A 13,403-nucleotide genomic window follows, 5' to 3' on the forward strand; every position below is an offset into this window, starting at 1 on the left:
CCCAAAGTCTCTCTTTCCAGTCTCAGACCAGGAGTTGCCAGATGCTTTGGGGGCTAGTGATGCACAACTGAAGGCTTCTGTTTCCAGGGGTAATTCTGCATCTAGCGCAAGGCTTCTTGGGAACTAAACGAAGCCAGCCGCGTTAGTCCAGTGGTAATGAGCGTTCCTGAAGCTGGCAGGTAGGCAGGCGAGTTCTATCTGCAACTATCTATCCAGGCATGCTACCAGGCTGCTGTCAAGAAAACCCCACCTTCCCTCTTCCAGGGAAGTTCCTGTTGCTTTAAAGACAAGATGGGTGGATTTCTAGCAGACTCTCCGGATCCAGAAGGGCAGAGTTTGGTCCAGCAAGTCTCAGCTTCTCAGCGGTGTGAGGCCCTGGGACCACAATCAAAGGAATGTACTTTGAAAAGGAAGCCTGTGACAACTATCCTACACTCAGGGGGCAAAGTCACTGAAGACTACTGTGACTCCTGTGCCCGCAGCTACTGCAAGTGGTCCAAAGACCCACTATTTCTAATTCACAAGTAATGATCCTCTAATAGTAAACATAAGTCCACAAAAAAAAAAAAAAAAAAAAAAAAAAAAGAGGAAGGGCTCTGAGATGGCTTCTCCAGATCTGAGCTTATAAGGAAGACAGCCCAGGTTGACCCTGAGAAGGCTCTTGGTTCATTCTCTGCCTCAGTCTCCCTTCTCTCTACCTCTACCCCATTTCTCATACCCTACATTGGGGTCAGCCCTCAGTCTCACCTCCTGTTACTGTCCCAGACCCAGCTGCCCCTGACCGGTAGATAAGTTTCCGGTGCTGACACCGTCCCCACCCCCTCCAGGGCACAGCTGCGTTAAACGGCCCCAGGCGGGCCTCTGGGGGCCCAGAAGGCTGTAATGTGCACTGGGGTGGAGTGGCTGCATTCTCTCCTTTGTCTGGAACCCCGCAGGTCCAGATCCTGGGGGATAGAGGGAAACCTCCAAGTCCTTCCTCCACTCCCTCAACCCTACCTCTGCCTTGAAGCAGGAAGAACGCAAAAGCCTAGAGGAACCTGGATGAGTTAAAGTTCTCACATTCTCTCCACCCCCAAGGTGAGCGGTGGATAAAAAGTGACTAGAATTCGACGTGGTGTCTCAGCGTTCCTGGAGAAGCGGGAGTCTGGGGACTCCCTGAGGGATGCAGCCAGTGAGACCTCCACCTCCAGCCCTACTCATTGAGTTCAGGCTTAGAAACTCAAATTCTAAAGTTTTAGAGCCTAAAGGGCCCTGAGGCTATGGTTTCCCCCATTTTACAGATGCCTAACCTGAGGCGAGGAGGGCTTTGTCCAAGGTCACATAGAAAGCCTAAAGTAGAGGCAAGGCTGTGGGCTGGGAACTTCTTTCTCAGATGGGCCTCTCCAGAGCCACTCTTGGGATAGCAGGGAGTTTGGGGGTGGGGTGAGGGGGTGTATGCTCCCAAATCAAACAATCCAGTTAGGTAGGGTATGCCGGTACAAACCAGTTTTTCTCCCAATACCTGTGCGGCAGGGACAGAATACTGAGTACTGCCGGGATGGGATGGAACCACAGATATTAACCGAGCAGGAACAGCTTGGATTCCCATTTCACACAGAGAGTGTGCAGCTTCAGGACGGTGTTGGGCTGCCTAATTTGTGGGGCAACAGGTGCCCAGGACAGAGGAAGATTCCCTTTGGGTAGGGTTATTCACCGCCTCCAAGCGGGCTGTCTTCCGGGAACTTCTTCTAATGCCAAGAGGCGCCACCAGACCTGACAACCTGGCCACCTAGCCCAGCCTTACAGGCTACCAAACGGCGACCCAAGAAGTTACACAACTAGCCCAAGATTACACAGCGATTCTATGACAGAGCTGGGCTTCTGAGCCACAGCCCTGCCTCCTCCGAGGGCTCACCAGCACACAAGTCAGTGAGACTTGCAGGGAGACAAGTAATGAGAGATGGACCAGACTAGCAGGGAGCTGGTCTCAAAGCCCTGGCACTGAATCCTGTCAGACCTCGCTGTGTGTTAAGTTGGGGGTTACATTCCCCCAACCACACAACTTTGGGCAGGGTCCCCTGTGCTAAGCGCTGGAGGCGGAGATTGGGAAAGGAAACTATCCGGGAAGAAACTCAATTTACAGAAGTCGAATTGTCTTTGAAAGTTTTCCTATTGAAAGAAAGCCCATTGAGAATTATTGAGAAGCCAAAATACCTGCAGAGGAACAAGTCCACCTTGATCTTGAGCCAGCAACCTGCCGTCACTCAGAACAGGCTCCCTCCCTGTCTCCCCTTTCTCTCCGCAGGGTCACCCCCTACTGTACAGCCAGGGGCCTCTCGGGGGCTGAGGCTGCTGTAGGGCTCTAGGGCCCTGAAATCGACTCTTCCAGCCCACATCCCTGCTCTTGCTTCAGGCAAAGCAAGGCATACAGGGCTCAGACTAGTTGCTCAATTTGGGAGAGTTAGAGATGCTGCTCCCATCTCAGCCCTAACTTGGTAGGTCCTCTCTCTGTAACCTTCATTTTATTTTATTTTATTTTATTTTTTAAGGTTTGGTTTTGTTTAGTATCTCTATACCCAACATGGAGGCTTCCACTCACAACTCCAAGATCAAGAATCGCATGCTCTTTTGACTGAGCCAGCCAGGTGCTCCCTCTCCGACCCTCATTTAAAAAAGTATCAAAGAGAGAGAAACTGACCCGGGTTACGCAGATAGTTGGGCAGCGTGGATTCCTGTGTGATTCCTGCAGCTGGATCGGGGTCTTCCTGTAGGCATTGTTGAAGTAGGTGGAATTTACCAAAATTTTCAAAAACCATGTACACTGCCTTTGTCAGGGTTTGCTATCACCACCAATGGGCACTGCAGGACAGACGCTCTGGCACTACCTTTTTCTCTCCCAAAGATTTCAGGCTAAAGGCCCCTTCTCCTAGGGCTCAGCTTCCCTATATATCTAATGGGGAGAAGAACCCCTGAGATGAGGCCTCCCAACGTTCTGAAAGATAAAGATCCATGGTTAGGGAGGACTGTTATTCCAACATGCTCATTCTGGATGCTGGGAGACTGGATGCTGATGCTCAGACAGTGTTCGGCCTTTCCTAGCCTTCCTGGCCCTGGACTCCTTAAGCCAGCTTGGCCAATAGTCGTTTTTCTCCAAGGGGGACCTTGACAGATGGAGCTCTATCTCCTCTCTTGGCAAGAATGAGAGGTCTAAGGGTAGAGAAATCACCTTCCAGTCCTACTCCCTCCATACCTCTTGCTATATGATGTCAGACAAATCCTTGCCCCTTTCTGGACATCAGTTTTTCCTTTTTTGGTACCCCAATGAAGAGGCTAGACAGGAGGATCTTTAAGTGGTTCTGTGCTCGAGGCTGACCTTACCTGATCTTGGGCTTAGAGCTAAAAGGGCATATACACTCCTTCCCCATTGTACAGATGGGGAAACTGAGGTCATGAGAGAGAATGGAACACAGTTCTGAAGGAAGGAAAAGGAGGTCAAGTGGCCCATTAAAGGCCTTGAAGTTGGGAGATGGGAAAAGTCCAGACAAAACCCCTGAAACAAGACATGGATGTCCGTCCCCCACAACCCTCCCCCCCCCCCCCCCCCCCCCCCCCCCCCGCCAGCTTTTCAGCTCTCTCCTCCTTCCCCAGCTAGGACCTAGGCAGGTGCAGACAGAAGGAAGTGTCACCTGAGAGGTCTGCCCTCTGCAAGGCAGGCGGCCCTTACCCCAGCCCAAAGGAGAAGAGGGGGCGTGGCTCTCCAGATTTTTAAACTGGGGCCAGACTAGGACCCCCAGCCCCACCCAGGTCGGCCTTACTGAGGAATGAAATGCTTTATTGATTAAACGATTATTCAGGCGATTGAACTAATCAAAGAGCCCATCGACCGCCCTGAATTACATTCTTGGTAGACAGCTCGTAGGGAGAGGCAGCCGTGCCAGCCACGCAGACACTCCCCCAGACCCTCACGTGCCTCTGACCCATTCCCAACACACACAGAACACCTAGTCCTCTTTCTGGGAAGGGCAACTCTAGGAGTCCCAGCTACCAAGGGACCCAAGGCGGGGAGGGAAGGTGGGATGGAGCAGGGACGGTTTCCAGGTTCCCTTTCTTGCACCTTCGCCCAGGAATCCTTTTTAATTCCCCACCTCTTAGATTTCTGCCCTCACTTATTACAATTCTGGAAATCTACCTATGTCCAGGGAGTTGTCCTGGGCTTGCAGTTTAAGTCCACCCCTCTCTCTCTGCTTTTTGACCTGTATTTAAGGTTGGGGGTGGAGGTAAGGCCTCAAAGATCTACAGGGATAAGAGAAGTGGAATAATTCTTGCCAGCAAGGCCAGTGTGTTTGGGGGAGGCTAGTACACTTGGCCTAATGAGTAAAAGAGTCTCCTATACCCAGCTTTAATCTCAGGACAAACTGAGGCCTCCTGCTGCCTGCCACCTCCTCTTAGATATAAACACATTCTACTACCTACTGCCTGGGCCTGTGGGTGGCACACTGGGCCCTGTGCCAGGAAGGACTGTGTATACAGGCACCAGAGTTGAATGCTAGGCACACATGTCCATCTACTTGTGCTCTTCTTCATTGGAGCAGCACCCACAAGATAAAACCCAAGCAACACAGGACACACACACACACACACACACACACCATTGTCAAAGTCTTAGTCTTGTCTAGGTGAAAGTGAAGGCAGGCTGGAGGTCCCTAGAAATGTCACAAGTGGCCCAAAGGTTGCCTGCCCTCACCTGCTAAGGTTGTGCCTGCCACAGGAGATGATTTTATACAAATGGTACACTAAACAGTGCCCAGAGTGAAAGAGTGTGCACCACTCATCGAGGGACTGCACCCCCTGAAATCACACGTCCACTCCTGGTTCTCCCAACAGAATGTGACCTGAGCCTAACTATTAACAGGCTTAGCCCAACAGACCCACCAGAGCGCTGGATCCACCTCTGAGCCTAGAGGCAGGCACTTTTGTGTACGTTGGCATGTACACAGTGAACAACTGTTGACTTCCAAAAATGGAGGGGTCAGTGTAACGGCCTCCTTCTCAACTCCAAAAGCACTGGGATACGACTGGTGAACGCAGAGTAGATATACACTCAGACACTTACCCAAATTACATATACTCCACTCACAGACACACATTTTGGATACGCAGAGTACAGTACTCAGAAATACCAACTAAGAAACATGCACTACTACACTCATGAATATAAGGATACACATACACACAGGCACATAAATCCTTGGTCACACACATTTTGAAAATACATGCACAGGGACTTATAAACTCAGTGTCACTCATGCACACTCTGAGCCCCTATGTAAACACACAGACCCAAACGAACTTTCAGACCTCCAGATAGTCACCCATATAAGCGTTCAGAAACAGAGAAAAACACAAACTCACAGACACTTGGGCTGTTGCAGAAGTGTGTGAACAAATTGGTGAAAAGACATACAAACTCACCGCAGACAGACACGCAGTCAATATCTGAGAAAATGCGGCTCCCTCCCTCCCCCAGGGCCGACGTGCTTGAGGACCAGAGCTGGCCGGGTCCTGGAATTAGCACGCCTGGAGCCTGGCGCCCGAATCGCAGTCCTACCTGTCCTGCCGCTCCGAGGAGTCGGGTAATTTTTCTCTAAATCCATTTTGATTTTTCAGAACTTGAAGTGGACGAGGGAAAAAGTTTCCACTTTTTTTGTGTGCTTCTTTTTCTTTCTTTTTTCTTTTTTCTTTTCTTTCTTCCTTTCTTTTTTTTTTCTTTCTCTCTCTCTCTTCTCTCTCTCTCTCTCTCTCTCTCTCTTTTTTTTTTTTTTTTTTGGTGCCAGGGGCCGCTCACAGGTCGGAATAATTCAAGCCTTCCGCTCCCCCGCCGAGCTGGGGTAGCTGATCACTGAGCTGAAACTAAACGTTTTAGGTGGAAAAAAAGCGTCCGAAGGCACCGTGAAATGATTAAGGAACTAAAGAGCTTCTCGCCATGTGAGATCATGTCCTGTTCTCGCCAACATCACAAGATGTCCCCAGACACGCCGCGCCCCCAGCGTGCCGCCCCGCGCTGCGGGCCGGAGCAGGGCAAGGGGTCCGCGCTGTGCGGCCGGGCCTGCTCAGCTGGCCAGACGGGGCGGGCCGGGCCGGGCCGGAGCCGCGCGGAGGCCGGGAGAGCAGCAGTGCCGCTGCCGCGCCGCCCTGGACTTTTATAGGGAGTTGGGGGGAGGGAAGGAAGGCTTTAAACAGAGCCGGGCGCTAGCCCGCGCGCCCACGGGAAGGTGCGGACCGAAGGCAGGCGGGGAAGCCCTGGCCTCGAGTGGCCGCCCCTTCTACGAATCCCCGCGTCTCGGTGTCCCGGCCCCGTGCGGGGCGCGCCAGGCGGGTGACCCCTCTGGGTGCAAGCCCCCGCCGCGTAGGCGGGTGCAGGCCGGGTTCTTTTTTTTTTTTTTTTTTTTTTAATTAACCCACCCTGCCAGGCAGGTGTTTTTGAAGGGGGGTGCCAAGGCAAGTAGTGTCGCCCGGCAGAGAGGGGGGCGTTCCAGATTCCTCAGATTGACCCCTAGGGCGGCGCCCGCCCCCAGAGCTCCCAGCCACCCCACCCCCACCCCCACTTGCAACTCTAACACCATTGCCGGGTCCCTTACTTTAGGGTAGTGCCAGAACCCTAAAGCCCCCAGGTCCCCACTCAGCCTCCTGGTCCCAGAGCTCCGTCCCACGCCATGTCCCATTCTGGCCCGAAGCACATGTGAAATGCTGGAGATAGAATCCGGGCCTTCACTTTGGGCGCTGGGTCTGAGAAGAACCATCTCAGGAGGCTCTGGAGGTTGGCGGGAGTCCTGGACACCTTACCCCGGCCCATAAATGGAATCCCTTTGCCCTCAAGCCACGGAGGCGTTGCTGCGTGCCCGGGCCCCCAGGACTTGCTTCCAGAGGGGAAATCAGCCCGAGAGAGACCTGGCAGTGGTGTGGCATGTCCAGCCCGCTCTCTTCGGCCCGGGCTTAAAACTTCACTCCCTTACCCGCCCCCCCCCTCCCCAGTCCCGAGTCCAGCTGCAAGGCTTGGCCACTGGATGTCTGTGGGGCCCCGCTGTGGGGTGGTCGCAGGGGCAAGGTTCTCCAGGGCGGGGTGGGGGGGAGCGCTCTGCAGGGAGGACTCTTGGCCCTCCGGACAATGGCAGTTTCGGAAAGTGAATCGTCCTCAGCGAGAGTGTTGTTTGTTTTTTGGAGGGGGTGGTCACGAGGCTGGGCCGCAATCTAGGGGGGAGAGCCCGGAGCCCGAGAAAGGGGGGGTGGGGGGAGGCTGGCGGGAACCGGACATCTCTTATCCACTGAGCCGATTTCGCCACAATCGGAAACGTGGCTGTGGATTCCCCGGCGGCCCCCCCACCCCCCACCAACCACCAAGTAATCTGCGCAGTCCCCCTGCGCCGCCTCCTTCTCGCAGCCTTCGAGTCCGGGTCCCTGCCCCGGCGATTTGATTTTTGGCCCTGTCGGAGCGCTGCACTCTTCCTCCCGCCGTCCAGCCCCGGTCCCTGCTTCCCGCCCTCCCGCCCGGCCCGCGCGGGGTGGCCGAGCCGCCGAGGAGCGGCCTGCCCGCGCCTGCGGATCAAAAGCCCTCCCGGAATTGACATTTCACCCCAGGCTGGGGGCGGGAGTTGTTGGGGTTGTTTTCTATTTAGAGGGGTTGTTTTGTTTTTGTTTTTTTCCTGTGAATTTTCTTTTCAACATCTGTGAGAGAGTCTTTTGTTTGGGGGGGGGGTGCGTGTAGTTGTTTTTTTTTTTTTTTCGTGGATTTCATTTCACAGGGTTTTGCTCTAGGAGCCTTGGTCTTTTTTTTTTTTTTTTTGGTGGCTTTTGTTTTCCGTCTTGTGGGTTTTAATTTTTTTATGTTTTGTCCTTGGAGGATGTCTTTTGTTGGGTCGTTTGGAAGGCTGTTGCTTCTACGCGGTGTTTTGATTTTTGTATTAGTGGATGTTGTCTGCGTGTTTTGCGTTAGGTGAATTTTGTGTTTGTATGTGTTTTGTTGTCTTCGATTTTTATTTTGTTTTTACAAGCCGAGCGTTTGGAGAGGGTTTTTTTGTTTTGGGGGGTTTTTTTGGTTTATGTTTTCATGTGTTGGCTTCAGTTGTTGTGTTTGTGAGATGCTTTGGTGAGTTTTGCGTGTGTATTTTGGTTTTGTGGGGGCTTTGGGATGGGGGAGGAGACACCAGGCACGACTCCGTTCCTGTCTGAACCCAAGAAGGGCAGAGGGTTAGGCCAGGCATCAGAAATGATGGGTTCACGGGGCTCCGAAATACCTGACCCCAGCGCCGCCGCGCCCTGCTCTGCGCGCTCCAGACCACCGCGAAACAAACGTGCGTTCCCGAGGGGGCGCCCGCCCCTAGTCACAGCCCTGCGGGTCGCGCGGCGCCAGTGCCAGGCTCAGGATTCACAGAGACCCCCTCCCCCTCCGCGGGGTACCCAGACCCAGCCGCCGTTCCCTTGTGCACCCTGTCCGCTGCCGGTCGAGCTCCCCCGGCGCCTGGCCAGCTTGCTTCGGACCTCCCGGACTCCAGCCGCGTTGGACCGAGGGGCGGATCCCCGCCGCCGAGCAAGTGGACAACCTCTTCGGACGACACGGAATCCTTGCTTCGGCCCTAGGGAGATTTAGCAGGGGGCTGGGGACGCGTGGAGTCTAGGCGCAGATCGGCGTCGGGACCCCCGGAAAAGTCCCCCCATCTCACTGGCCCGCAGACCTAGAATCCTAGACACCCAACTCTGCTCAGCTTTCGGTTTGGAGAGCCTGCCCTGGTTTGCAACCACAGACACAAAAGTGCACACTCGAACATACGCATACACAGCTAGAGAGCAAGAGAGAGCGAGCCGGCGCCTCGGCAGCTGCGGCCTGCACGGCGGTACCCGCGCTGGCACCACCTCAAGGGGAGGCCAAACTGTAGTGACCGCAGAGGTTACACGGACAGAATAAGGCATTCTTTCTGTCCACGTTGCCGGAATTTCTCCAACCTCGATCCCCCTGGATTTGTTTAATGCTACACCAGGAAGAAAGGGAGAGGCAAACGTAGAGAGGCCGAGAGACATGCTGGCTAACCCGGCAGGGAAATGCGGGGAGAAGCTAGAGAGCCAGGAAGATGTCGAGGGACAGACGAGGCTGTGGGGAAGGGCAGATTGGAGGCCCAGGAAAGGGGCTGGTGTGGACGCTTCTCCGGCCCCGCGCGCTCTGGTATTCTGTAAGAGGGAGAAAGCAGAAACCGAGAACAGAGAGTGACAGGAAAATAAAAGAGTCGCAGAAGGGGTTGGCCTAGGCACGCTGCGAGCTTCCCTCTAGCTGAGACGCTGCGGTCTAGGGAGGGGGAGCCCGACGTCGGGAGTGGAGGAGCCTAGCTCGGGCTCTTCCCCTCGGCCAGGAAACGCCCGAGGGCTCCAGGGCAGGTGGAGCCGGGACTGGGGCTCGGTTCCGACCCAGGGCCCCCCGAGATCCCCAGCCCGGAATCCAGCAAAGGTTGGACCAGCGGGGTCCGCCGCTGGGCCTCGCTCTGCGCGAGCCCTGGGAGAAGCCGCGGGGAGCGACTCCGACCCTGGGGCTCGGGGCTGGGGCCTGCGCTGAGGGTGGGTGGGAGCCGACGTCCAGGCTGGAGGAGGAGGCCCCGCCCTAACGCCGGGGGCCCAGTTCTGCGAGCAGCTGAGGCCGCAGCTGGACTTGCAGGATTCCGGGTCCTGGCAGCGCGCACGTGGCTCGGCACCTTCCGCAGGCGGCGCCCCTAATGCCCAGCCCCGCCCTGCTTCGTTTGCTTGGCCTGGATGGTGTCAGGGTTGAGGGTGGACGCCGAGGCGCGGCGAGTTAGGTCCCTCGCGGTATAAGCTTGGGGCTTGCCTAGGGGCGGCGCTCGGGTGGACGGGGGCGCTTCTCCGCTGGCAACTCCCGGGGCGCAGAGCGCAAAGAGCGCGTAACGCAGGCCAGTCGCCGCCGCAAGTTTTCTAGCTGCGCCGGTGGCAGAAAGGGGCCGTGGAATGGTTTGGGTCAAAACGCCCTTTTCTGCTGCCAGTGGGGTCCTCTGCGTATAAAGGGCTTCGAGGTCTGGCTGCTGGTAGCATCATGTGCTAGCGGCTCGCCACCCAGAAATACTCGGGTAGCCCTGGAAAAACACGATGGGGCCGTGTTCGTTCGGGGAACCTGGTGCACATGGTGGGTTATTGCTATTGTTGTCTTACTTTACTGCTTTTCTTGCTTTAATTAAAAGTGTTATTGAGAGCCGCCGCAAAGAGGGCAGACCTGGGTCGTTTGCATGGGTTCAATGCAACCCAATCCAGTAATTAAATTCAGTTCCACTATTGGGTTCCAGGGCACAGGTACACATGGCAGACGTCAAGTGTACGCCGTATACATATGCACAGAGACGAGGTCTGAAGGCAATTGTTGGAGAATTTTGAGATAAAATTTACTCTCTTGGAGTTACATTCGCAATACGTGACTATGGAAAACAGGCAGTCGGTTGCATTTAAAATTTGCCTACACTTCCCAGCAATCCCCTACTACCTAAGAATTCAAAACGGGGCATGGAGAAGATTTCCTGGCACTGATCGCTTAACATTGAGAACAAGTCTAAATCCGTTTCTTTCTTCTTATATTTCCTTTTAAATTTAACAATGCCATAATTTGTAAATAATGAAAAATCTTAATTTGCTAAAGAAAGCTTATACGTAGGACGTTTTATTTCCACCAATATTTATACGATGAACCGTCAGCACTCCCACCCCTTCTTCCGATAGTTCTCCGCCTAATGTGAGCTTTAAATATTCATGCACCGGCCCAGACTTATATTCTATTTAATATGTTTTAAACTAATAACATTTTAATGTGATATAATTTGATTCCATGGAGCATTGGAACATAAAAGAGCCTACTTCACAAGCGATTTTGAGTGCGTGCACAGGTTAAACGATTCTTTTAGTTTTGGGGCGTACGTAGATCAGAGTGTGAAACGGCAGCGCTCCCGTAAGTAGGCCCTTCAATGTTCTCACTTACTTCATTCCCCGTTTTTCTGTAATAACTTCAGAGCTAGGGCAGAGGATCACAGCAGGATTGGAGCGCCTTCCCTGGAGCCTGTTGTGTGACCTTGCAAATCGCCAAGTGAATACCTCAGTCTCCTGGAAGGTTGTGCACTGCTTTTTTATTTTATTTTATTTTATTTTTTTCTTTTGAGGGGAAATTATGGGGGGGGGGACACTACAGGGTTTGAGAATATGCCTGAAATAAAACTGAGCTCTAAAAATCTTCCAGATTTCCTGCTGATTGCCTATTTTAGCAACTTAACCAGCTATCTGCTGTGGTGGCTTCCACCAGGACCCAGCCCAGAGTGAGATGCAAAAGAGGAGCTGGCTGGGCTTGGGTCCAGAGGGCCTTTGAGGTGAGCCCTGCAGCCAGCCCTAGTGTCTGGTGACCAGAGACACTTCCCAAAGTGTTTAACTTCTCCTTTACTTTGTCCTGGAGGTGGGGGCCAGACCTCAGACGCTGAATGCCAATTGACTAAGAAATTGTCTGCAAAAAGAAAAATTAGAGCTGTCCCCTAATTTATTTTCAATCAGATGAAAGCCATTTGGCACACCAAGATGGAATGAGGAGGTTATGAACACAGAACTACAAAGTCATTTTCCCCCTAAATCATGAAAATATTTCTAATGAGAAATCATGATACTGTATTTTTCTTAGAATGACTTAAGTGTCTACCTATCTCACAAGGAAACTAGCAATACACTACTACTTAAGAATCCAAAATGGGAAATTGAAAAAATTGGAGATCCAGAACAAAATATTCATATTAAATTCATACTAAAAGAATCGTACCAAATTATTCATCCTAAAAATGCTGCTAAAATTTCAATGAAAACAATTTTTAGGACAAGCGTTGGTAATTTTTTTGGAGAGATCTTTATAAATTCTCCCAGAAAAACAATTTAAGGAATATCTATTCACATTCTTTATTTACAGTATAAGTTGATAGGTATATACAAGGTTCTGTGGATAGGCAAGCTAAGCTCCAGATGGGCTTCTTGTGAGGCACAAATTCTTACAGACAAGGTAGGAGATGGAAATAGTTTGGTAAATTGAAAGGGGGCGATTTTTTTTTCTAGTTTGGTACAGCAGTTGGTGTCTCATTTCTCATGCAATTTGCACGTAGACTCGTGGACCCCATGAAGTGACACAAGAGAATTAGGCAGAGATGAAAACCTGCCGGGGTCGCAGGCGGTGCCTCAAAGCGCTCCTTTGGACACACGTTCCTGGTGGTGGGGAGTTTGCTGCCTCTACACCAGGACTGACCTTTTGTCTTTTGACCTCTGATGCATGAAATTAGGTAGCAAAAGAAGATGCGAAGAAAAGGATACAAAAACATGGAAAAAACAGCCCTCCTTGACAATAGTCATTGTATCAGATCCTAGCGGAGCTGCCCTGCACTGCCCGAAGCGCTAGTTTATAAGGCTGCGGGTCTTCCTGGCCACTGGCATTCCTGTTCGCCTTTGTGGGAGATCTGCATTTGTTGGGGGAGGGATTAAGGACTCTTTTTAATTAAGCTCAGAGCTGGGTTTTGTCCGGGGTCCTTTCACCATAGCCTGCCCCTGTGTCGCGAGCACTTGGTTCCTCCATTTCCTCTGAGGCCCTCAGTGCAGGCCGGATGCCCGGGTTGTGCCAGGAGGGGCAGCTTCGAGGGACAGAGGAAAGCTCAGTCCCTAAAGTCCTTCTGGCCACCCAGGCGAAAGCTGTTGCCCAGCTGGTCTGGGGGAGGGGAGCAGATATCTGGGCCGGAAGGGCACATGCTCCAAGTAGGGAGCCTTCCATTGGACCCCGTGGGAGTATCTGATGCCTGAGGTACTGGGGCGCCCTGTCCACTTGGCCTAGTGGGCCAGCCAAGTGCCCTCCGCTGTCACAGGTGTCAGGGAGATGGGGCAAGAAACATTTGCAAAGAAACCCTCAGTGAGTGCACACAGCGGGGCACTTGACCCTCACAGTCATCCTTGGGAAGGAGTGTTCAACTCTGTGTCAGAAGCCAGGGTTGCTTGAGCCCCGACCCTGTCCAGATGGGAGACAATCTCTCCTTGGACCACAAAAGTGTGAGGATGGGGGTAAGCAGAGGGGGCTGTGGGAGAACGGACAGGGTGCCACAGAAGCCAGACTCTGGAATGGTGGAGGGGAGGAGGTCAGAGGAGACCTCTTTGGGAGAGGGACCTAGATGAGCCCTGAGGGATGAGTAGGACTTTGCTAGATAATAAGGATGGGGAGAGCAATATTCCTGTTTTGCAGATGAGACTCCTAGATACCAATATATCAGCAAAAAGCCAGGAAAAGAGTTGACCAAGGGCTTGGATGGGGGAAATGCAAAGGCTTCTGAGGGACGAAGTTCCCAGTGATTGGGGTGTGGGGCAAAGGAAGGAGGATT

The 13,403-nt window shown here is 52.9% G+C and overlaps 1 protein-coding gene across 4 annotated transcripts in view; it reads right to left on the bottom strand.

Moving 5' to 3' along the window:
* PAX5 (paired box 5) overlaps positions 1-5,885 on the bottom strand; it is a 195,319-nt gene extending 189,434 nt beyond the window's left edge. The window contains exon 1 of one of the 4 annotated variants that reach the window (XM_077912552.1): positions 5,588-5,885. In XM_077912552.1, coding sequence (XP_077768678.1) covers positions 5,588-5,633 — 46 coding nt within the window. In that variant the 5' untranslated portion in view covers positions 5,634-5,885. The remainder of the gene's footprint in view (positions 1-5,587) is intronic. The other 3 variants (XM_077912554.1, XM_077912557.1, XM_077912556.1) reach the window with 3 other exon arrangements.
* Positions 5,886-13,403: the final 7,518 nt, after the last annotated feature.

This window comes from Canis aureus, chromosome 10 (genome assembly GCF_053574225.1).
Source record: "Canis aureus isolate CA01 chromosome 10, VMU_Caureus_v.1.0, whole genome shotgun sequence".
NCBI lineage: Eukaryota > Metazoa > Chordata > Mammalia > Carnivora > Canidae > Canis > Canis aureus.